General features: G+C 41.9%; 1 protein-coding gene across 4 annotated transcripts in view; it reads left to right on the top strand.

Annotated features, from left to right (window-relative positions):
* GSK3B (glycogen synthase kinase 3 beta) overlaps positions 1-25298 on the top strand; it is a 376205-nt gene that overhangs the window by 338993 nt on the left and 11914 nt on the right. For 3 of the 4 annotated variants that reach the window (XM_069202693.1, XM_069202691.1, XM_069202694.1), the window contains exons 8-9: positions 4185-4280; positions 14559-14763. In XM_069202693.1, the coding sequence (XP_069058794.1) occupies positions 4185-4280; positions 14559-14763 (301 nt within the window). The remainder of the gene's footprint in view (positions 1-4184; positions 4281-14558; positions 14764-25298) is intronic. The other variant, XM_069202692.1, reaches the window with a different exon arrangement.

The following is a 25298-nucleotide window of genomic DNA, read 5'->3' as shown; positions in this document are numbered from 1 at the left end:
AGAGACTGACGGCTTACCTACCCTAAAGGGATCCCTTTAACCCTAACTGAGCAGTCATACCCTTCACCCACACCATCTTCCAAATGGAAGTGCTGAAGGCTGACTAATCAGCCTTGCCTTCTCTGTGCCCGCTTCATTCACTGTGTCTCTTCCCTCCAGCTTCAGCCATGTCAACAGTACATTTCCACTGTCTGGTAAAATAACCTTGCGTCATCCTGTGCATAGGAACGGAGGGGTTTAGTCAGAACTATAGGTTGACAAAACATGGTATGCTGGAACCTCTGCCCTACATGCTTAGCCCCATGACAGGGACAACAACATTACGCACTTGGTGCGTCCCTCCAGGTCACAGAAGAGGTTGAGGTCATCACTCATCTCAAGAGACAAGGCTAGGCTTATGCATTCACACTAGGTTAGCTTAGATTATGGCCAAAATAAATAAGCATTTGCAATGCAACGGGTCTCGCGTTTGCTCAGGTTAGAGCTGATAGCGTTGTAAACTCCTAACCCGACTTTTCACCTATCAGCAAAAGTGCATTTATGTAAGTAAGCCGAAAAAGTGCATTTAACTATGTAAAGCGCTTGAATTCTGGCAAGCGAAATCGCGCTAGTAAATTAGAGAAAAAGTAGTCCACGAGCCGGACAGAAAACAGCGAGCCTCGCATGTTTTCTGTACTTGGTCGATGCGCTCGAGGAGGGCTAGCCACCGGAAAAGGCATGACGTATGCATGCCTTCGACTAATGAAAGCAAGAAGATTGTAATAGGCAAGCCCACTAACCAATGAAAAAACACTGACGTGACGTCGACAGGGCTCCGAGCCCTTTTCTAAACCCTAAAGCGCATTCAACGCAGGCTCGACCCTGAAAACAGCATCCCAGATACTCAGTCGGGCACTCAGTGCTGGGGAACACAACTACAAACTATTCTGGGAACATTCCTGTCCCAACAGTGTTAACATATGTTCACAAGAAATAGGTCAGCCTTCTGCTTTTATCATAGCGTTTTGTAATAAACTAATCAGGTCTATAGACTTGATTATTGGTTTGCAGCTATAACCAACTGAGCCTAGCTGGACTGAGGATAAACTTTCATGCAGAGCACTCTTTTTCAGGTGAAGCACACAACCTCTACCCAAAAACATTTAGTCCATGAACCCTACAGTGGACACTGCCTGAAACACTCTCTCAGTAGTACTTCTGCAAGCTCTTTTCCTGTTTTATAGCAACAGCAAGCCAGACCTAAATACTGCACTTTTGTGGTGTCCCAATATTCCTGTTTGCAGTTATATTGCAACTTTTCCCCAATTCCTTGATTCCTTGCAATAACACTATCTATGTCCTCTGATAAGCTGATGCGAGTCATATTCTTGCCTCATGGGTTAATCTAAAACAATTTAGGAAGTATCCACTTTCATGAGGATATCAGTTTTTGGCTATCCTTCATAGCAGTGCCTCCCAAACATTATAGAACCATGACCCACTGTTAGAATGACAAACGTTTGCGACCCACCTCGCTTAAATGGACATGAAGTGGTGATTATATACTGCAACTAAAGCATCATGTGGTAGTGCACTGTAGTTCACAGCGCATTTTCAATTGGATTGGCAACTAAATTTGCACAGACATGAAGTTTCATTCGTAAAATTATATTGTGCACAAAGGACATTGTGTGTAAATCGGGGTTCAGTGAATATTCATCATTGTACATCCCTCAGTAAAGTGTCTTGCTTTGTTGTGATCCTGTTAAAATATTTGTTTCCATCACTTTTCAGAATCACAAAAAAGTGCTTTATTTTTGTTTTCCAAACATGACATCCGACAACCTTTCCTTTCTCGTTCTGTACCCCAGCAAGGTTGTCACATAATTCACTTTACTTTTCTGTCTATAACTGCAGTGTGTGAGGACTTTGTAAACACCAATCCCCATGTTAAAAAAAGAAAAGGCTGCAATTTGTCAAAAGACAGTCTAACATTTGACTCCTGTCTGAAGACAACAAATGTGACAAGATAAATACGGACTTCAGTCCATCTTGATTTATTGCTTGGACTTTAAAGGCTGACCAAAAATCGTCTTGCAACCCTCATTTTGGGAAACACTGCTTCACAGGGTATTCAACTTCCATCAGCTGTGGAAGCAACCTTTCACCTCTCCTAATGCTTGGTGGAGCTGCATGCTTTAGGCTAAATGTCAGTTTACAGAATATGCATGGAAGTCACATATCACTGAAGTTAATATTACTGCAGTCTTTGGACATTGGTGAGCTGATGGGATTAAATGACCCAACAAATGGAAATACAGACAGTCTTGTAAAGCTGCAGTGTTGCATTACATGCAAACTTATGGTGTTGCGGCCATATCAGTGCTAAAGACAGACGCTGGTTTTCTGGCTCTGTTTCATCATTGAAAGTTCACTAGGAGGCAGAATCCCAGCTGCAAGTGTTTGATTTTGAAGAAAACAGGGTTGTAACAAGAATATACCCTGACCCCTACTCAGCAGTTACGGTACCTGCAACTCTCCCATGCCTTGAGAGCAGAGGGGATCCTGGGGGTTGACATCTGAAGGGAAGACCCTTGGAGTGCTGGGTTCTGGGAGGCGAGCTTATTCATAAGGCGGGGTCTCAGTTATACCGGGTTATCCTTAACACCCTGGATTACCTTGTAAACTCCAGGAAAGGGGAATCTGATATGGGGCCCCTGGAGGATATTGACTGGGGGGTGGTGTTGATACACCCCATGGAAGTGTCAACCCCGCTAGGCTGCAATTAATTCAATTCATAATTTTTCACAGTTCCTATTACAATAGACCCTGTCTCCACAAGATGGGGAGAGCTGGAGGTCCCATATGCCTTTAGTGTGGTGGTGGGTACCTTTCTGCATAGAGTGTGGGACTGCCCCAGGTGAGTTCTTACTGGGATGAAGTTGTTGTGGAATTGGAATTGATGTTGGCAGTTGATCTCCCTAGGACAACCCAACTTGTGATCCTAGGTACACTTAATGATGTGGACATCCCTCAAAAACAAGTTCTGTATGTTGTGGTGGCAAAAACAAATGTGGTATGGGGGCGAAATCAAAGCCCCCCCCCTCCCTCCTTCTTCCCACCCCCCCCCAAAGGCACACGTGTCACGTCCTGAATGAAGGGTTGGGATGAACAGATGCATGGAGGCGGAGCGGGTGGTGTATGAAAGTCGAGGGTACCCATGGACATTTGACAGTGTGGGGGAGGTGCTGGTCATACCATGGTTTGACAGACAGGGCTACTGTTGCGGTGGAGGAAGGGATTCCAGTTCATGCAGTGAGAGGGTGTAGGAAAATGGTTCCCTGTTGCAATTACCCCCCACTTTTTGCCTGATATTGATGCTGACATGACTGAAGTGTGCTGAGACCCTGCTAACCAGGCCCCAGCACCAGTGTTCTTTCACTAAAATGTACCACTGTTTCCACAATTGGCACACCCCCTTGCATACAGATATGTCCCTTGTAAAAGGTACCAGTGGTACCTAGGGCCCTGTAACCAGGGAAGGTCCCTAAGGGCTGCAGAATGTGTTGTGCCACCCCAAGGGACCCTTCACCTAACACATGCACAGTGCCATTGCATATTGTATGTGTTGGTGGGGAGAAAAAGCCAAAATCGACATGGCATCCCCCTTCCGGATGCCATACACACAAAATACTGCCTGTGGCATAGGTAAGTCACCCCTCTAGCAGGCTTTACAGTCCTAAGGCAGGGTGCACTGTACCACAGGTGAGGGCGTAGCTGCATGAGCAATATGCCCCTACAGTGTAAGTCCTTTCTTAGACATTGTAAGTACATGGTGGCCATAATTAAGTATAAGGTCTGGGAGTTTGTCAAAACGAACTCCACAGCTCCATAATGGCTACAACTGAATTTGTGTTAAAGCTTGGTTTCCACACAGTTAATCTGCCCTCATTGGTTTCTATCTGTCCATGGCCCCTTGTATGTTTTTTCTTTTTTGGATACTGGTCAACCTCAAATTCAATGCCAGGGTGTTTTTGACTTTTTTAAATAACTTTTAATTATGTTTTTTTTTCCCTGAAAGACATAGGTTGCTTTATTTGCTATAGCTAAAGGAGGTAACCTTTTAGTAGTTAAGGAAAATTAAGCACACTGTCAGCTGCTTACTGCCTCTGTGGTTGTTTATGGGAAATGTATTTGTCCTCTAGGTCTTGGGAACGCCGACAAGGGAGCAAATAAGAGAAATGAACCCAAACTACACTGAATTCAAATTCCCTCAAATCAAGGCACATCCTTGGACTAAGGTAGGTGTGTGAATACAATACAGAGAGTGCTGCAAACCTGAGTGTATCAGACAAGAGACAGGTGTCATTTTAATATTTATAAATGTTTTACTATACATCAGTTAGATAGTGACTTGCAGTGCAAGCAACTCATTTGGTTATGTGCACATGTAATTAATGTACTTGACAGTGACGTGTATGTAGACAAGAATGGACCTGAAGAGAAATGGCATAGCGCTAGGAATAACAGCAGTCTCCAGCTCCATAGAGGAAAAATGTATTAGGCGCACACACCCAACAGGTGGTCTTTTTATTTCTCTATACCATTGTCATTGTTGAAAATTACATTCTCTCTTCTTTATGGATTAAAACTTAACCTCCTGAGTCCTTTTCACCCCGCCAGTGCTGAGCTCTATTTTTTTTTATGTTTGAGGCACTTCGTGCCTAAGCCTTTATAGCTTTTTCGACAAAACATATTTAGGTCAAATTTCAGCCATTTGTTTTTCACAGAAATTAGGGATTCTAAAGGTGCCTAGGGTTTATATATTCACCCAGGAATCTAGAAAAGAGCCAAAATATTGCAACATCTTGGGAGTTTATTATTTCTATTTATTCTTTTCTAAATGAGAGGCGAGGGCAGTGCTGTGCAAGAAAGCATAAGGGTTTTAAATGCTTAAATGAAATCAGCAGAAGGTGTGCTGTGCTAACATCATCCTGCCAGCTATCAGAAACAAGCATAGTGGTTAATTAATGCATTTTTCTGTAGTTCCTTATTCTGTAGTTCCTACCTACTTGAAAATGGTGGTGGAAACAGGTGTGAAGCCCATCTATGAACTCATAAAGATATAAATCTCTGAAAAGTAGAAACATTCTGGAGTCAGCAAGCAGTCATGTATGTAGCCAGCTTATGATTGTCCCAAAGAAAGTAATCACTGAAATAAAAGAATCATGAAAATTAGTCAGAAGATGTAGAAATAAGTGACCACGTTTTCATCTGCAATTTTTCCCCGATGGCAGATTTACAAAAGTAATACTGTTCCATCCATCAAACCCTTATCACAGGGTTATATATAGTGTTTAAGTTGTCTAAAAACTCGCAATACCCATTGCCCACAAGTGATCTGCAGCTCATAATGATTTATCACTGTGTACCACTTATGCTTCAATCCATATAGTATAATCTAATTAATGAAAAATTTAGATCAAACTATAACCTGTCTTTGCAATAACTGGTAGTTGCCCAATCACATTATATATTGCTTCTCCCAAGGATTAAAGGGAGATAACGATTTGTTGCTAAAATAAGTCCATTACATGATGAGATGAGCACCATAAAGAAAACAGAAATGCTAAAAGCAAATTTCCCCTCATTGGGGATGCTATTTGAAAGCACTATTAAGAGGCATTGAGAGAGGCTGCTAATTACACATATGAAATTGACAAATGCATACGGAGATTGCTGGACACCTCCCTCGGCTGCATTTGGCACGGTCAACCATCCCACCCTCATTCACGTCCTGAAACATTGAATGGGATTCACTGGCAACATCTTTCACTGACTCTACTCTTAACCTATGCTATCAACACTGTTCGTTCTCATGGGCACCTGCAGGTTACGGAAGATCCTTATGACTTGAAAAGTCCACCTTGTCTTTCATCATCTTCAACTGCTAACTATCTGGAGCCCTAACGTTCAGCTCCACCAAGACAGAATCCCTGTTATTAAGCGCGGCAAACAACGAGTCCATACTTGGCACGACGACTGCGTCAAACTCTTTTCACCTAATGTCAGTCATTTGGACACCATGACACCTACCTCAAAGAACACATTGCTAAGAAAACAAACTGTCTGATACCAGCTCTCACTACTAAAAAGTGAAACTGATTGTCCCAGAAAGCAACTTTAGAGTTGCTGTTCATCCATCTTACTCTTGCATCTGGATGGTGACTATGTCCTGCTTTACATCCTCCTAGACTCCACATTAGCCCTCCCCAGCCTGGAGAAATAGGATTATGCCACTTGTATCCTGCTAAAACTCCACTGGCTCTCCTTGATCGACCACAGTATCTTCAAAACCAGCTGTATTACCTATAAAGCTCTCATAACCAGTACCCTTTCTTCTCTTGCTTATAGCGCAGGATATCCAGTGCCTCTTACAATACCTGTAGCCATGACATCATTAAACTGGAGGCAAAACATGGGGAGGCAGTAAGAGATAGAAGGTATTCTCCATCTGTGAACCCACTATCTGGAACGGTATCTCTGTATCCATCTAGAGTGTCCCAAACCTCCTCCAATATATGAAATCACTGGAAATACCCTTCCCTAAAGAACACTACATCACAGTGCAGTAATGTACTTCTGCTGCTATAGCTCATCTACCCTTTCAGTCATGTATTGGTTGTGTTTGCTATTGACCCTGTACAGTGCTCGACTGCCTTTTGCTGAGGATCGCACTATTCAGATACTACATATGTGCATTTGATCACTCGCTAGCCAGTGTGCCGTTGACGAGTTCATTTATGTTCATCAGGACCTATCGTCATTCGACGTAGGCAGTTTTTCAACTATTGGACTGTTTCACAAAGAGGCTATTTATAGGAAATATCTAGATGACTGTTTTGAGGTGTAAGTCCTAACATCGAATTTGTGCACCAATTAGAAATAAGAACAGCACATGCATAGAGTTTTGTGTTTTAACACAACCTGCTTTATCGCTTGTATTCGTATTCCCCATTCCCATCAAGTGTACATCTGAAACCTGAATCATTCCAAGTCACAGTGACCCCTTGTTAGAAGTACCACCTTTATCCAGATCTTACCTTTTGGCTATCAGCACCCTGCATGCTGTGCCCTGTATTTTTGCTTCTTCTATATTAACTGTTGGCCTAACAATACAGGCAAGGTGCTGCTTGCTGAACAGGCTACCGAATAAAGTAGGTTTTGACATTGAGATCCTGTTGGCAGTTCTTCACTGGTCTTTTAATTAGATGCATGGCTGCTGCAGTAGGACATCTATTGTGGTTTTGATGTTGTAGACAGGGATGATGTTGCCACTAGTGTGTGAGAAAGCTCTGTGATCAGTGGAGATCTGTAGCGTGTTGGCTTTCTTGCATTTAGAATCAGGGTTTTTGCTCATATGCTTGTGGAGGATGCACATGCTTTTGTGATTTACCAAAAAAAAAGTAATTTCTTCAATTTTCACAGTTGCGTACAATGAGGCAAAACACTTCTTCTGGGTAGGTGTAAGAAGTATTTCTTTGATATGCTGCCTTGTGGACAAGTATGCAGAAAAGCATATTCTAAATAAATGAATTAAGGAATTGCCCATCCACTCATCTGTGTGTTTGATATTTTGCTGACTTTTCTCGGAGGAGCTGCTAAGACCCCCTACAGAGAACATAGCAGGAGCATCTCACATTTGCAATACTGTATGTAGACCAGCAGACAAGATTGTATAGAAACCGATTTTGATGAGGAAGGTGTACTTGTTGGAATTTCCATTTTTTTGCATGTGAAGTGCAAAAAATGAGATTATATTAGGGAGGTTAGTCTCAAACTCCGCGCCTAGGTCTCACATCTCCTGTTGGGATGAAGTTCCTCAGGTGTTGACATTGTGAAGCACATGCTGACCCTTTTCTCGTAAGTGTTCGTGGCAGCACTGCACATTTTTGCTGAAGTGAGCTTATCATTCATGCAGGCTGAATGGAAGTACTACCATTGTGAAACCGAGCCTGGCTCTGATGTTGATGGTCTATTCAGAGTGCAGCCTTCCGTGAGATCGACTACTGTCCTCTTTACCTAGACTATGAGACGCTGACAGTTTTGGCAGCATAAATCTATAGTTGAGGCACAGGCATTGGCACAAGCACCCCCTTAGTGTCACCACAGTCTCCCATAATTGGGGCCCTTTACCTGTATAACGTCTCGGTCATGCTTGAAGGCTATGTGTTTGTGTATGTATGTTGGTTTCATATGTGTACCTGATGATTTGATTATATGTTACAATATGATGATTACCTTTGCATGTATGTCATTATTCATCTCAGACATTAAAACCTGCACATAGTCATCTAGACTGTCTGCCTGAAGCCTGTTGCCCCTTTCCTTTTGATGAACCTGCAGTTCCTGGCAACAGTGAAATCTTCCCCTTTCGTGCTTGGGATCAGCATTTCTTTGGGAAATGACCTCCCTTCTGGAAGCACTCCACGTTTCACCTGAACTAGTCTGGATTGGACTCAGGAGCGGCAGCACAGCTGCATGCCCGTGACATGCAGTGATCATGGGCACCTAGCTTTGGACGACCACTTCTCATTTAGAAGGTACAGCCATCTTACTGCCCACACCTATCAGGGGTAGAGAAGTACTGGTCTCTCCAGCTTGAACTTTGTCCGGTTTTTGACTCTGCAATTAGAGACAGCCTAAACATTATTGTTGTCTTCAAACATCAAGAACTGCAAGCCTGCTCTGTTTTTGAATCTCTCTGTGCCGTGGAGTACTAACCTCTCAAGTCAACATTGTGAAGTCCTCGATATTTCATCTTAGACCTACCCTGGGGTTTCATAAAATCAGCTGGAGGATGTGACCCACATTGATTCAGGACCTGATGGAATCTTCCTGGACTTTACTATTCTTGTTATGTTTATGGTTAAATTCACCATAAGACTTCTTTTTTTCTGGTAACTGGTCCTGCTACTCTTGGCCTTACTGGTGCCTTTTGTAGGTGCAGCCACTCCCAAAGGTGCTCTCCTCAACCAAAAATCACTAATGTAACCTGTGGTATGCGATCGCCTACCAGGGCTATCACGTAATGGACACACAAGGTAGGCTGGCACAGTACCCTGCTTGACTAGTATGAACTTGGACACCAGTGACTTGTTCTCCAGTCACTGAATACTTGTCATTACCCACAAGCCCTCATTGCACACCACCAAAGGACTGTAAAGGAATGCTTAGTTACAAAGACAGTGGTCTCTTCATAACCCTGTTTTTTTTTCCCTCTAGTTTGTCGGATCCTTGTTTTTTAATTTAAAAAAAAAGTTTAAAAGGGATGACTTTCAGTGCAAGTGGACATCATCCGAACCCCTCCTTGTTTGAATATTGGCACTTAACATCTTACTCATCCAGAAAATAAGGAACAACATCCATTTTCCTTCACATTATCTCCAGCCTATCACCTTTTCTGTTGGCATTGAGTCTCTGGATAGGAGAGTACTGTGTGAGCCCCTTGTGTAAACCAATGCTATTAGAATGGGTGGAAAGAAACTTATGAATTCATGAGAAGGCTTTGTGAATGCAAAGGTGGACAAAAGTGATCAACTTCCTGAAGCTTTGCACTCGCCCATTTTATTTCGTGTTTGCTGACACTTCACTTAGCAGCTGCTCTCGCCAACCCCCTCTGGCTCTGCTGCTGCCGTTTCTGTAGGATAGTTAATAACTAAAAACTCTAAACTCTTTGAAAGTATGCTACTTTGTCGTCATGAGTTGACCTTAGAATGAAGACAGGTCACTCATTCTGGCCTAAAAAATCGTCCTGGGTGAGGTGCTCTCCATAGACGTGCGCGGTTCAAACTCTCAGCTAGTGTAGACGTTTTTAACGTAAATTATATCATACATGCTCTCACCCTCCTGGGCATGGGCACCTTTGTTGTGCTACAGCCTGCTGCTGTCATGCGTCCATTTCTATTTTTAAGGTAAATATTGTTACTAACGGACAGCTTTAAGAAAAGGTTGTGTACATATTTTTCTATTTTTGTTTTATACAGTTGTGACACTTTCTGCCTACAGACTTAGAAAGTATGTTTACCAAATATGTAGAGTAGAAATCAGAAGTCTGTTTCACAGAATTACAATCTCCTACTGATGGACATACTGATTGGTTCAGAAATCAGCATAGGAAAGACGTTCAGCCTGGGTTATGTCATCTTTTACCTAGAGTTCCCTGGTGTGTTGTGTGCGTTTCAAGATTGCGTTATTGCTGCAAAAAGAAACCTGAAGACTGGAATCCACCCAAGGTGAAATTGTTGCATCTCCCTCAAGGCCAGACTAATGCAAACCGGCATCTAAGACCTCCCTGTGAAGACAGGCATTAATCCCATAAAGCATACTCTGATAACCTGACCAATCTAATTGGCCAAGGAATGCATGAGACGTGGATCCGAAGTACCTTCCCTGAACGCAGCAGCACTTAGTTGTGTAAGAATGAATATACGATCCGCAGTGGATTCATTTTATTCATTTTGAACTATCATCTTATTGAGTTTCACAACAACGTAACACCAGAAATCCGTAACAACACAGGTACGCTGTCTGGCGGATGAATGGATTCATATTAGTTGTTGGGCATGAAGACTGACTTGATGGTGAGGGTGCGCCCATCAGCTCTTGCCAGTGCCTTACCTCATACACTCAGATTGTACTTGACTATGAGGATTCCAGTTGTAAACTATCAAACCAATTCATAACTCTTGATGAACAATCCGGGAGTGTGGCCATTTGATTGCCATCAAGGCTTTATAAAGTGGGCAGTGACCAAGAGAGATCTCAAGTTACTGCGAAGAATGAGAAACACCAATTTATACAATTTCAGACACACTTACTCATTTATTTATCGGTCTCCTGATGAATGGAGTTGGAATATGGCGCCGTCTATGGAACATGGATCAGTGAGGAAGAGGAATGAATAATTTTGCTTATATCACAGGAAGAGGGCAAACTGCATCACGTTTGGTGGGTGTGTTGAGTAAAGATATTTTGTTTTTACTAACCAGGATTAGAACCAGTCCCCGTATAAAAGGAACACTCTTTGTTGAGGAGGCAGGTTTAGAGATAACTTTGGTAGAATGACCCACTAGGAGAAGCCTCCACCCTGCTCATCTCACTCTTCTTTGTAATTCAGGGCCTACAGTGGCATGCCAAACAGTGTCCAGAGCAGGGAACGGAAAAGCAGCAGATTTTAACACCTCTTTCCTTCAATTACTAAATATTAAAACTGGGAACACAGATACTAGCCCATAGCGGGATAGGTAAACAATATGTATACACACCACAGTCAACACAACTCACTATGTGCAAAACTGAAACTGATTAAAATGTGGTCACTGCTCCCCGCCCAAACTAAATGATATACACACACGTCTTCTATTGCACACAGGATGAGGGCGTTCCACGAGGTCCATTCTGTTGTACGGAGAAATAGAAAAACAACATACTAGACCACTGTAGTGTGCCACTTTTAAAAACCCTAGACACCCTACCTCGTGGGCTATAAGACCTGCCAAAGTGTGCCTTATTTGATACATAAAAGTAGGGATCTTTCCTGTCAGCGTGTGTTTTTGTTTTGTTTGTCTTTCTAGTGGATTGCACAGCATGAGCAGCCTTCCATTGGTGATGTTTAGCTTTCCATGTCATTGATTTATTTTCCTGCACCATTCATGATAGCATTAAAAGACACGTAAATATTCCATTTGGAAATTAGCCTATTTGGCCTTTTCAAAGGGGTAAGAAAACAAACACCGAGGGACTGAACAGCAGTGTCCAGTGTACTGAGTTTTTCCCCAAAAAAAAACAGCAATACTAGCCAGCAACAAATGAGGTTGATCGCACAAAAGAGGGATGTTTTCATGCACCATGTGTTGCACTCTCTTCTGTGCCAAGCTCTCAGAATTTCCACCTCTGCCTCTGCTGTATGCAGAACTGAGGTCCTCGTTTGGGACCTTTTTCTGCACATAGGACCAGGTATCCTAACCACTTTTACAGCCAAACCAGAGAACGTCACTCATTTTACACCAGCAACAGACTAAAGGTGTAATACCTGTGCAATCACAACACCAAGTTAGTTCTGTTAGCAGTAGACCTCTTTCTTTCATACGCACACATGAATACGGTACACGCCACCACTGCACACTAAATACCCACAATAACCCAAACCGACGAACTGTAGCCCCCTACTCAACATTTCAGACACAACTCTCATCTGAGACACTCATACTTGCAAGACCTCATTGACTAATCATTACCTAAAAGATTCTCCACCAGTCCTTCCTCTACTAATCTACACATCACTTTTCACCGCACAGCACCATTTCACCTAAACCACTATACCCCTAGCAGTGTCACTAACATTTAGTGTGCCACAGCAGATCGTTTCACTCTCATATGTCTGCTGCTAAGAGTTTCCCAAAGATCAGCAAACAACTTTAAGCCCTAAAACTACCGAAGTGCTTGCAGTATCCCCTTTTAGATGCTGCCACCTTAGGCACAGAGTTGCAGACAAGCTCACTAGTCTCCAGAGCTAATGCTTGCCTCCTATGTCATTGGCTACGAATGACCCCTTACTGTTGCCTGTTCTATATCCAGCAGTCCACAAAAGATGCATTGTCATTTCACAATACTAGGACAGTGGTCACTGGGTGGACTAGTATTCCTTTTGACTCCACGTTGTGTGGAAGTACACTTACAAGGGCATTCTGGTTTCCTGTTTTCTTTGCCTCGTCACATATAGGTTGCGTTTCTAGATATCGCCAGTGTTTTAACCAAGAGTAGTTTTTTGGTAAAAAGGAGTCAAATATAAGGGAATTCTCACCTTAAAATGGTGCGTCTACAGGTTACTTTGCACAGTGCCCCTCCCAGAGCCACATCCACACAGTGAGATGCCTAACATTCTGTGACAGGACTAACTAGGCTGAGCAGTGCAGAGATTTGAGCAGCATATTTAAACAATTCATTTCCATGTGTTTACATGCTCTGTAAATATCAGAAAACTGCAATTCTGCCACATGGACTATGTAAACACCCATTTGCTTAAAACGTGTTGGTTGATTGTAACAGTAAGGCCATTGTCAATATTGCCTACGCCAGTGCTTAATTTGTAAATTAAAAGATGCTGGTGCCCAAAGCCCTCCTCTTAAACACGCGGCTGCCACAATTAAAGGTGTGAGCAAGGAATACTGAGGAAGCGTAACCCTGACGCCATCTCGAGTCTCTTCGAAACATTTACAGCCTCTCCCTGCCCCTTCAGCTCACTCTTGCAGCGTTCTGTTTTCTCTCTTTGTGATGCTTTTTTGTTTTTCTCTTCCACTCTCTTTCCCACATGTGTCTTTTGCTCATAGGAAATGCCTGAGGAAGATAAATAAACGCCAGCCCTCAAAAATAAGTGTGGGTGCTTAGCACGGTAACAATGAGCACAAATTAGGCACTCTTGTACGCTTTTTAGAATGTTTCACAAATCTACTATTAATCGCACCTTCTGTTAGGGTACTACATTGGGAATTGTTTCAAGAGAGAACATTATACAGATTAGAACTAAATGATAATGTCAAATATGCTCTTGGTGTGGGAAGCTGTAATGTTTGGTCTCTAAAGAAACCATCCTTTGAATGTTGTCACATTTTCTTACCAGTTATTTTATTCTCTTTGCTTATAGTCGTTATAATTGGGTGTCTTGGTGGCTTTGTAAAATAGAGAAGCCTTTTGGAGGTGCGTTGTGTTAACGAGGGCAGGAATAGGCCCTTAACAGGATGCCGCTATTACAGATGAGTTCAAATATACACCAAGGCCTTATCTAGGAGATAGCATTTTGGGTATTGCTCCTTGGCTTTCTCCTTTGTAGTTTGTGTTGCATCTTCCCATTTGGTTCTTTTCACTTTTAAGGATTCATTTTCTCATTGTAAGACTTTGAATTGTGGACATTTTCTTACAGAACAACTTCTGTTAAAACAGCTTGAATGTACAGATAACCAAACATAGTATTAATAAAAAGAGAGATGCGCAAAAGGTTCTTGTATAATTCTTTTAGAATGACTGAATCACTTGGAAGTTAACATTTCTAATTTGTTAGCAGATTTATTTTCTGCTCTAGCACACTTTTTTGCATGTCTGGCTGCAAGGATGAGTTTGTTGTTGCAATCTGATTTTTAAATGGGTAACGCACCAGCCTTTCACCTCTGGGTTCACCTTTGTCAAGGCCAGGCATGGTTTATTGGCCTTCATCCAGGCTTATGGAGTAAATGAAAGCACCACAAGCAATTCGGCCCAATTGGCTATCCCTGAACTCAAGAGAAATCCACCAGAGCTGACTGGAGAACCAAGAAATCTTGACTGGCTATGAATTGTTCCTAGCGCAGTGAAACCCTGTGACGTTAGCCCTTGCCCGCTGAGGGGCTCGGGACTTCTCGACGAGTCGTGCTTACCCAGATGATAACACAAGCACTGAACGGTGGAGATCCCGGGCCTGTCGGCGCCGATGGGGTTAATTCCTCCGACTCATTTCAGTCAAATCTTTTTTTTTTTTTTTAAAGGGTTATGTCTTTTTGCAGGTCTTCCGACCCCGCACTCCACCAGAGGCCATCGCACTTTGTAGCCGCCTGCTGGAGTATACGCCTACCGCCCGCCTGACGCCGCTAGAAGCCTGTGCACACTCATTCTTTGATGAACTACGGGACCCTAATATTAAATTACCCAATGGGCGAGAGAAACCTCCACTGTTCAACTTCACAACTCAAGGTATGCTCCTTACCTACTGCCATGCATGTACATATTTCGATATTCACCATCCTGTGGCACTTTAACATTTTACGAATTGTGTGTCAATTTATATAATATTTCCATATTTCAAAATTTTATAGTTTTGCTTTGAAATGTACTTTCACTTTTAAATATTGTGTGGATTTGGATTTTTTAAAGCAATACAATGTATAATGGTTCTGCGCTGTTACCGATGCCAGTAGTTGTCCATTTGTTTCCTATTTCCAACTACCTCTTCCCATTCCCCGCTGTACTTGTACTAGCCAGAGCTCTGATCCGATGGCATAGATTGCATCCTCACTGGCCAGATTCATAGCTCATATAATAGCACTATTTTTATCATGCTTCTCATATAAAGGTGTGGGAGCAACTCTAACAAAATGAGAAAGCAGTACTGTCTCACAGCAGAAGAACTAACAGTTTACCTCATGTTTCACCTTGAGTATATATGTTGTCCACAGTTTTCAATCTCTGAATGGAGTCTGACTCCACAAACTGATACCTCTTACTTTTTGGAGAATAGGCCTCATTACTTTCCAGGACTCCAGACACACTGCTACCTGAAAGTACTTAGAGGTAGTGCCCAGCATGTGGACATCTTTGTTTTTGCTCTAATAAAATAATGGTTCTAGTCCCTTAAATATAGGGTACTTCAGTGTTGTGCATTGTGCATATAAATTAGAAATCTTTAGATGCAAATAACCATTACTGAAGTCAAAGTGAAATGGTTTAACCATCATCAGACAGTAGTGGATCCAAATATCAGAAATTTACTATAGTTGCTCGTTTGTTCTCTTCTCGATGCATCACCCTGCCCTAATCTTTCACCCTGACAAGGGCATTCAGGTGTTGCCGCTCACAAAGGTTTTCAAAGTAAACATGCCCATCTGATGTGTTTGGAAAACTAGCAGATGTGTACAATTGTATTGGAAATCCACTGACGTCACTCCGCACCTGATCTGAAGAGCAAGACTTATGGATCAGCTGTTAGTACATATGCAGTGATCCTAGTCCTGAAGTTAAGACTCGGCAGCGATTTCCTTTTTATAGAGTAAAATATTTTTGTGAATTTTTTTTTTAGGGATGAAATGTGAATGCTAAACAGGAAATCTTCATTGGCATGTTTATTTTAAATATTTACATTTGCAAAATTGGTAATAGAAAAATTTGACAAACCTCACAAAGATTAATGACCTAATAAGGAAAATACAGTATAAAAATGAGTAAATCACAGAAAATAGCGTTAAAGACCAAACCCTCAAATTTATCACCTACGCCATGCATAGCAGCCTGTTTGAAACATTCTGGCCAATTACTGCCTGATATCCAGACTAACCTTTTCCCAACTAAATCCAAGCAAATTACCTAAAAAAACTAGTTGTGGAAACCACCATATTTCTCCGACAGTTAAGATTTACTCACTCGAGACACTGAAATCAATCTGTTCAATATTGCAGTGAATATCTTCACTGCAGAAGTTAATCAGCAGTCGTGATTGTGCTTGCCCTCTGCCATTTGTTACACAGCTTATGTTGCAGTACTGTTGAGCAGGCTCTGGGACAGGTGGAAAGCTGTGTAGTGGCTCTAGACTGGACTGCAAGACCCTACTCTCACCACTTTTAGTATTCAGTCTGGATGTGCTCCTCAAAGCACAGGTTCTTGAACATCATAGGGTACCCATTCAATTGTATGATGGTGATAACCCAGATACACTTTCAACTTGAACATTTTCAAAATCACAAATTGTGATTTTGAAATTGTGAAAGTTGAGTGTATCTGGGTATCCCAATTACACCTCAATCACTGATTGCAAGAAAGATTTCTTGGAATGGAACACAGACGAAGCTTGTGGTGTTTGGAGAAGAGATAAGAAATCCAACACCTTTAAAAGGCTACAGCAGCTGGGAAGCCCACAACCTATTACTGCAAAGGCAAAAAACTTGGATGGGCTGTTTGACACCTACAAGTGTTTTAGAACCCGTATCAACATGACCATCTATTAAGCTTTGAAATCTCTTTACTGGTGATAGAGCCACATGTAATTAATCATTCTTTAGGTAAGCCCACTTCAGACTCACAATTTAGGCATTAAAGAGTCCCAGTCCTGAATGAGTAAAACTTAGGTGCATGATTCAATAAAACCATTGCAGTGTGTAAAACACTATTTAAAAACATTTAATTTGTCAAAGTGTATTGAACCAAATTACACCCAACTTTAAATAGTTTTCATGTTTTATAGTCCTATATATGTATGTATGCATATGTATGTGTATGCATGTACATATGGATATATCTCAATATATATGTATGCATCACATGGCTGTAGACCCGATTTTAGTTCTGAGACAGCTTTACTTGACATCTCAGAAGAAATTAGATCAATAAAGGATAATAGGGGGAGAACAGCAGTGATCCTGCGTGATCTCTCCACCGCATTCAATATGGTTAATCACTCTGTTTTATTAGACAGACTAGCCAGATTTACATTTCAGGCCTTGCTTCCTGAAAGAGATCAGGCAGTGGCTCTTGGGGACTTTCAGTCTAGGTCTTTCTTCCTCCCATGTGGGGTCCCAAGTGGTCATCGCTCAGCCCTACCCTCTTTAATATTTACGTTGCCCCTCTGGCCAAATCAATCTCATTCCATGGATTTGCTTCAGTAGTTTACGCTGACGACACACAGATTGTAACCTCTGTCCCAGGTAATGCTGAAGAGGTAGCTGAGAGGTTCAAATCCTGCTTGAATGCGATAGCTGCCTAGATGACATCAAACTTTCTAAAACTCAATTCTGATAAAACGGAAGTGCTCATTTTTGGCAAAGATCCCACTTTCTGGGGCCACTCTTGGTGACCCCCTGATTTGGGATCACGTCCAACCTTAACTCCCAAAGTAAGGAACCTTGGAATCCTTTTTGACACAGAGTTATCTTACAAGGAGCAGGTTAAAAAGCTTTCATCCTCCTGTTTCTTTCGACTCAAGACTATAGAGAAAGTGCTCCCTTAGGTTCCCTTTGAGCACCAAAAATCTGTAATGTTGGCTGGGGTTATGTGTAAGATCGATTACTGTAATTGTCTCTATTTTGGAGCAAGACAAACGGTATTCAGAAAACTTCAGATTTTGCAAAATGCTGCTGTACGTGGTCTTAAGAAAATGCCAAAGTCTTTGTCAGCAGCAAATGCTCTTGTAGACCACCACTGGTTCCCAATAAAAAAAAAAGCAGGTGGCTTTCAATGCACTTGCACTCTAAGGTAACTATAACTCACGCCTTCGCCATTCACAGCTAATTATTCCACATGTTATATCATTGATGACCTATTCTATGCCATCTATCCTATCCTCACTGGAACATTTGCAATAAAATTAATAATGAGACACCTATGCATGGCAAGGGTGCGAGTTATAGTTACCTTAGAGTGAGCAAGTTTTAATTACTCGAAAGAACTCTAACTATAACTGCTGAATTTCTATGGTTTTGTCTGAATAAATTCAGAACCTAACTTTAACGGCCCTGTAACCTTTGTTTTTTTCAGTGAATATATATACACACATAGAGAGGGAAGAACATGTATAGCCTAGAGTAAATACTCAGCTATGTTTACAAAAAGTAGAACTACATTAATCAAAGGTATCTCCCACAAAAAGATAATCTAGTGCAGTGGGGTAACAAAGGCCCCCGCAGCACCCTTGGTGCAGAGGCCCCCAAACTCCATTGCCCCCTCAGCACACTACCCCGGTCTGTTAATGCCTGGTTGAGACTAGAGGGGGCCTTCAATGTACCTTGTAGCTTCACCCCCCCCTTCAAGATTTGTTATGCCACTGATCTAATAGTTAAACCTTCATGGTAATACAACCACTAGCAAGTGATTTTTTTTAGAGTGCAGAAACTGTAGTGTAGTTGCAGGTTTACAGCTGTTTTTGAGTAATCTGCTAAAAACAGAATATCAATTCCTACATTAAAACCTATCCATTGGAGATTTTCAAAATCAGTCTTCATCCATTCTTTAATTTAACCTAAAACCAAATTGAAGACTACCTTTAGTGTTGTTTACAAGACCGAGATTAGTAAATGGAGAAGGGGCTTACTGCCATTGAGATCTTTAAAATGAGACCTCAACACTTTCTGTGTTATCCATGTATCTGGAACTGAAAGGGAGTCATGCTTGGCCCCAAAGAGATTAAGCTTTAAAACCAGGAGGCTTGCAACTCTACCCCTCCTTTCAGCGGCTTGGTATTTATCTGGGGGTTATTGGTACTTCTTTCTTAAACAATTCTTTTGTTATTTTTGGGCTTGAGCACGTGTGAGAAAACATACTTGTATCATCCAAAGGTTAACCTGAGCTTAACAGTGTTCTCGTCAGACGACCTGTATCCGATCAGTAGCTCAGCACAGGTGCCTTTGGAGATCAATTTTGCCTGACATTCCGCAGTGCTAGAGCTCCAAAGTGGCCTAAAGAAAATTGCTGTGTTGTGTAAAACAGTGAAATATAAATCAATACGTTTTACTCCTATAATCAGGTAGAAAACGCCTCTAGGTGCAGTAAATTTGAATATAAGCGATGACCTATTTGATCAGTAAGTACTTGCAAAGTACAAAAAAGGGCTCAACTAGCATTACCTAAGGGCCAAAGCACTCTAGAAAAGTATAGATGTATCAGGATGAACATCCCATCTTTAAAAGCACCTTAGAAACGGGAACTAACCTAATACCCAGTAGTTAATTTAGAGAAATAAAAAAACCTGTGCGCCTCTTTTTGTTACTGAATGGCAAGTGTAGTGTGCAGACTGATCTAGGATTGGGAGTAAATGAGTTGTCGATTTAGCTGTAGCTTCTCACCTTGCAGGGTGATGAGCAGAAATCATGAGATCATCTACCAGAAGGGGTTATTTGAAGCATTGGATTTAATTAAGCAATGCAAACTGTCAGTGAAGAAGATAAAGATGGAGTTGAAAAGCTTGGAATGCCTTTTTGTGTACAGTTCTGTAAATTAAAGTAGCTGTATGTAGTGAAAGATGGTTGCAGTTATGTCCAGCATTTAATCTGGTAGCACCTGAAAACTAACCCAGATTGTCACATCAGCAGACGTCACTCATCTGTGGTGAATTAACTGGGTCCTGGAGGCACCATGCCGCTGGGTAAAAACTGACAATTGTTGAGGGCTCTTAAAACCTCCCATTCAGTTGATGCCGCTCTGAATCCACTGAGTGCTCCGAGCTGTATTGTTTCGGACTGTTATTGAGACAGGCAGCCTTCAAGCGGATTTGTTTTCTATACGAACTTTTGTTACTATTTTCACCTTTAGCTAAAAGGAAGTTAGATAAAGATATAGTCCCTGTAAGCTGTCAGGAAACGTTGTCCCAGAGGTGAATTCCAAACACGCTTTCTAATGGCAGCCATTTAACAAATCAAAGGTCATTTTTGGTGTTTGATCGTTTGTTTTTCAACGAAATAATGGAATACAAACTATTTATAGAAATGTGTTCCATACAAGGAGTAATTCGTTGACTTATTCATCTCAGACACGGAGTTACAACTGGAATCAGTGAGGTCTTAAGTTATGAATCAGGGTCCCAATAGCGTAGCAGTCCACCTTCTGTTTACTTATGTTGCTGGCTCTGTGTTGTTCTACATGACGAGCAATGGTTTGAAAAAGGATTGCGAAGTGATCTGACGATAACAGTGGCATGGAATTACCAAAAGTTGGTGCGTTGCACGATGGCAAAAAGTAGATCTAAATAATATCCTTTAATGTGAAACGCTTTGTTGGAGCCCAGAATCTCTAGGTTTGCTTGAACAGTCTCCGGTGCCAGTAATGTTTTAAGCCAAAGGTTCTAGTCACCCAAGATCATCAAATTCGACTTGGGTAAACAGAGATCCCCTGTTTCTTCAACTAGTCTCCAGACCACCTGAAGTTGAAAATGCAGAACGGTTAAATAAAAAATGGCAGTTGACAATATGATGCTGTAGAAAAAAACAAAGGAGTTCAATGGGGGGGGTGTTTTCAGGTTAGAATTTTCTGTTTCTGTCTATTAGCAGTTCATGTAAATGACAAAGCTCCCACGTTCGTTTTGTTGCGACGATGAACCATCATCTCTCTTCTAGTCCGATCTGGACCGCTCTTGCAGCGCATCATTGAAACTCCTGCGAGGTCCTTGAAGGTGGAATGAGTTCTCCAGACGAATAGGGGTTCAGTTTGGAGTCTGGTGCATGGCTTGGGTGATTCTCAGACTACAGTTCCAGGACCTTGTTTCTAAGCAGTCCTCTTGTACGCATCTAACAGTGAATGCAAGCTAACCGCTGCTTAAGACACGTTGACATATCCGCACTCTGCAATGCCATCAGAATGCCCTAATTAAAGCAACATTTCAGAAATCCCTAAAATGTCAAGATTAATCGCAAAGTTTTGTGAAAAAACACCATTTTAACTGCGTTTTTCTCTGTCCTGAGTCTTAGGTTTTTAGGTTTGTTGTGTGGTCTCGCCTCTGGGACTGACTGGATTACGATTGTAAGAAATGGCATTGCTTTTTCAGTCTGATAATGATTGACAATGTCTCATGATTTTAGACTATTACTCTCCTTTTATTTGTGTCGTTCACAGCTAAGAAATGCTGCCAATTGTTGAAAGTGCAAATCATTAGTACTTGAAGCTGTTCCTCTGCCTGAAAGGTGCCAAGCTAGGCAGAAAATGTTTTGACTTGCAGCTTCCAGGCGGAGTTAAATTGTTAAAAACCAGCATTATTGATTTCTGTCTAGGATATTGATTAGCTGTAAAATGCATAAGCTGCAGCCATCTCTGTTTTATATTATACACAGATAAATGCTGACTTTGCGTACCTAGTGCACCTTAAAAATTGTAATTAGTTCAGTGGATTTCGTTAGACTACATTTGGCAGGTCTGATGTGGGTGTGGAACACGTGCTAAAACTCGGCTTCTGTTCCTTACCTCTGGCTGAGACGTAAACATTGATCAGTCTCCTCTTGACTTTTTATTAGGTCTAGCTTACAGTGCAGCTGCCTGTAAGAACCATTGTTACCAGTTCCTTAAAATATAGACAGAGTGGGCTTTGGCTTTGCTCAGAGTCTTATTTCCCTCTCACCTCATCCATTTGGCTGTTTGATGGATTATACCTCCTCCCATGCAGTGCTTGCAGGACTATTTTACATTTCAACAGTACACTTAATTGTTAAATTAAGTTCTTGATTTCTTACAAACATTGAATAACACATGTAATTATTTTTCACTGCTGCAGGATTTTTCTAAATGTTTTAGTCAGGAATTGTGTGCAAGTCGTACATGTGCACACATTTACACATGCATAGACACCTACGCACAATCCATTTGCTTGAAACAAACAATGGCAAAGCAAATAGGTCTGGATTTAACCTAGTAACTCAAGGAGTCCCAGGCAGGCACACATGCAGTTTGCTTGCAGTAGGACATCAAAGTCAGACCTTTTGGCTTTGCCAGCATTTATTAAATTGGTTTCATAGAAAGCCTCCAACTTGTCAACAGTATGAGTGTGCTGGTAGAAAGGTCTGGGAAGGTGCACCATCACCTTTCTTGCTAAGACCATTGCTAGACTTACAAAATTTGAACTCATACATTTGATTCCATAGCAGGTCCTGCAGTCTACCAGTACAAAACATTTTAGATCCGAGAGAAGAGCTGAACGTTTCAGATGCAGTGAAATATATTTGGTTACAAAAAGGAAATTGTGACTACTATTCGTTGTTACAGGTACTAACTCGACAAGATTAAACATGAGCTCCGCACACCGGGTGCTATCAGTGTGGCAGTTTCAAACCAGAAATTACCCTCAAATGGAAAGTGTTTTGCGAGACACATATTTATAAATAAGGACAGCTCAGCACATTCAAATAGACGACGGGACGAGGTTAAATCATGGTCATTAATGGTTGAAAATAAACTAAAGTAAGTCATTCCATTAGATAAAACATCCTTTAAACACAATCTTTGCTAAGTCACAGCAACACCAGCACTAGTCAGTCAGAGATACGCTGGGGTTGAAGATCTTCTGGTCTAGAAGAACTTGCTGCTTGGGTCTCCCTTGGGCCCAGTCTTAACCCCTCATCCCTTACAAACAGCCGTGATACTCCTCGTGTTGATCTTGACTTTTCTCTGCACTTAGTCTTTCTTGGAAGTCTGACCGTATCTGACAGTGGGGTACTTGTTAGCTCTTCAGTACTTCTTGGCACTAGTCGCAAGTAGGAAGTTTCCTCCTCGTTCATACCTGGACACCCTCAGCACAGTTGTCGATTTGACCTCTTTTCTGTATACACGTGTGGGCCTCCAGAACTTCTTGCAGCTTCTCAGTGTGAGTCGCATCCCATGCCACAATAGTGGGGTTGCTTCCCCTTGCCCTTCACAGCCTTGGCTTCTTCTGACCAGCATTGACTTTGTACAAAGATGCCTTCATTGTCCCTCGTGAGCAGTCAGCTAGCGCTTTCCTTCAAAGCAGGATCACTGCTTGCAAGTTAAGCTAGTTTTCCCCAGGTTACTGGTCCTGAACCTGGCAAGGGGAGTAAGCAGTCAGTATCCCATACGTGGCGCAATAAAGAAATCTCCCAGTCTGTGATGACAGGTCTCTGGTCAGGAAATGGTAGGACACTGATTGGAAGTCTCTGCATCAACTTTATACCCAAGTTGCAAACCTAGTGTATTCCAGCAGTTCAATTCCATGACCAGTTCTTCAGTTCTGCACGTTTGTGATTTCCACACACATGACTTTTATGACAAGTGTGAGGCTGAAAGTATGGGGGAGCTGGGAGTTGCCCCTCAGGAGCACAAAGACTGGGGAGGCTTCCTCACTTAACTACCTGTTAACCTGTGAAGGTTAGCGTCTCCCACAGAACCATTGTGTAGGGGCATCTCCATAGGTTCAAAGGGGCATCTTCCTCCTTTCCTAATTTCAGCAGCACTTCTCTGTCTCACCTGCTAGGAGATCCCTGGAGTTTTCCTGGGGAAGCCTTGCAATATATAGATGCTTCCTGTTCTCTCCTCCACACCTCCCTCTTCGGCATCACCAAAGGTGCCACGTACAGAAAATTGAACCCACAGTAGCTATAGCAACATGTGCACTTTTCTGTCCACACACATCTTTGACATACAAGCAGCACAGACCTATGCAATGCAGGGGGACCTCTGTCTGAGCTAACAGTCATAAAACAGTGTCCACAGAAGACCCTTATGATGGCCAATTGGTTTCATAGGAATAAAGCAGACATTGCGAGAGAAGTGCTCCTGGTGTGCGCAGACACCCCAGCAGTCAAAACCTGTGTAAAACAAGTCAAAAAGTCAAGCTTTTTCCATCCTAGTTTGCTACTGGCATCAATTAACTTCCTTTACCCAAAGGTATAATGGTTTTAGGACAAGGTCATCATTGACTCCAAGTGTTTCTCTGGTTCTCCAGTTCTTCCTGCACACCCACCAGGGAAATAATGATTGTTCGAACAGCCATACATCAAGGAAGAAAAGAAAGTATAACGAACCGACTCGAACCACTTTTTGGGGGCTTCCTTCCATTGCTTCAGGGATCATACACAAAGATTTCAGGTTGCAGTAGGCTGGTGGGAATTGCAGGTGCCACAATAGCAAGGGCACAAGTGCACATTGCATGCAAAGTGTAGTCCAACATCGCTGCTCTATATGAAGGGGTGTGAGTTTAATAGATTGTAAAATCCGAAGAGAACCTACAGTTCAAAGGGAAATATTGAAACAGGTAAAGACCTTACTAGAAAGTCACCTAAATATTTTTCTGTGCAACAGGATGGAACAAGAGGAGAATCCCACAAAATCGTAAGACTCCTCAGTAGTATAAGCATCAAAGGAAGCCCGTATTAGAAGTAAATTTAAATCACCAGTTAAATTTATACCGTAAAGAATTGAGAAAAATGCTCCTAAGCCTGGCCTTCAGGTGGTGTCTTCTTTAGAATGTGTCTTGATTGATGCATACATTTACAATTAACAGACATGGAGCTTGTGGTGACCTTCTAGTTTCAGTACTTGCAAATTCTCTGCTTTCTTCAAGAGGTGCAAATTATTAATATTTGAGATAGTAACAATATAAATGACTTGGCCCTTAGTGACCTGTTGATGCTTAAGTGAGTGGGAAGCAGATACCACAGTTCGTATTAACTTAAACCCATAAAACCATGTCAGCCCAGGTATCTTCTCTGCAACCGATATTAAAATGAAGATTTATTTTAATGAATCCCATTCTTTGAGACCACTATGAAGCCTAGTCAAGTTCCAGGAAAGAATCTCCAGGAGCAGAGCATCTATGGAACGCCAAATTTCAAGCTGTTTAAACTATCATTAGGAACGATTTTTGCTGAGTGTCCAGACCTGAGGTGACCCAAGAACAGTGTCTTACTGCCTCATCTTCACGTAGAGGATCACCAAAATATTTTTCCCAAATTTTGCATTCCATGAACAATGCAGCTGCCATGGCTTGTGTCTTTCCTAATCCAGGGCTTTGGGTTTTTTCTTTCTTTCTT

This window comes from Pleurodeles waltl, chromosome 8, assembly GCF_031143425.1.
Source record: "Pleurodeles waltl isolate 20211129_DDA chromosome 8, aPleWal1.hap1.20221129, whole genome shotgun sequence".
In the NCBI taxonomy this organism is placed as follows: domain Eukaryota; kingdom Metazoa; phylum Chordata; class Amphibia; order Caudata; family Salamandridae; genus Pleurodeles; species Pleurodeles waltl.
This window is presented reverse-complemented; position numbering and strand designations above follow the sequence as displayed.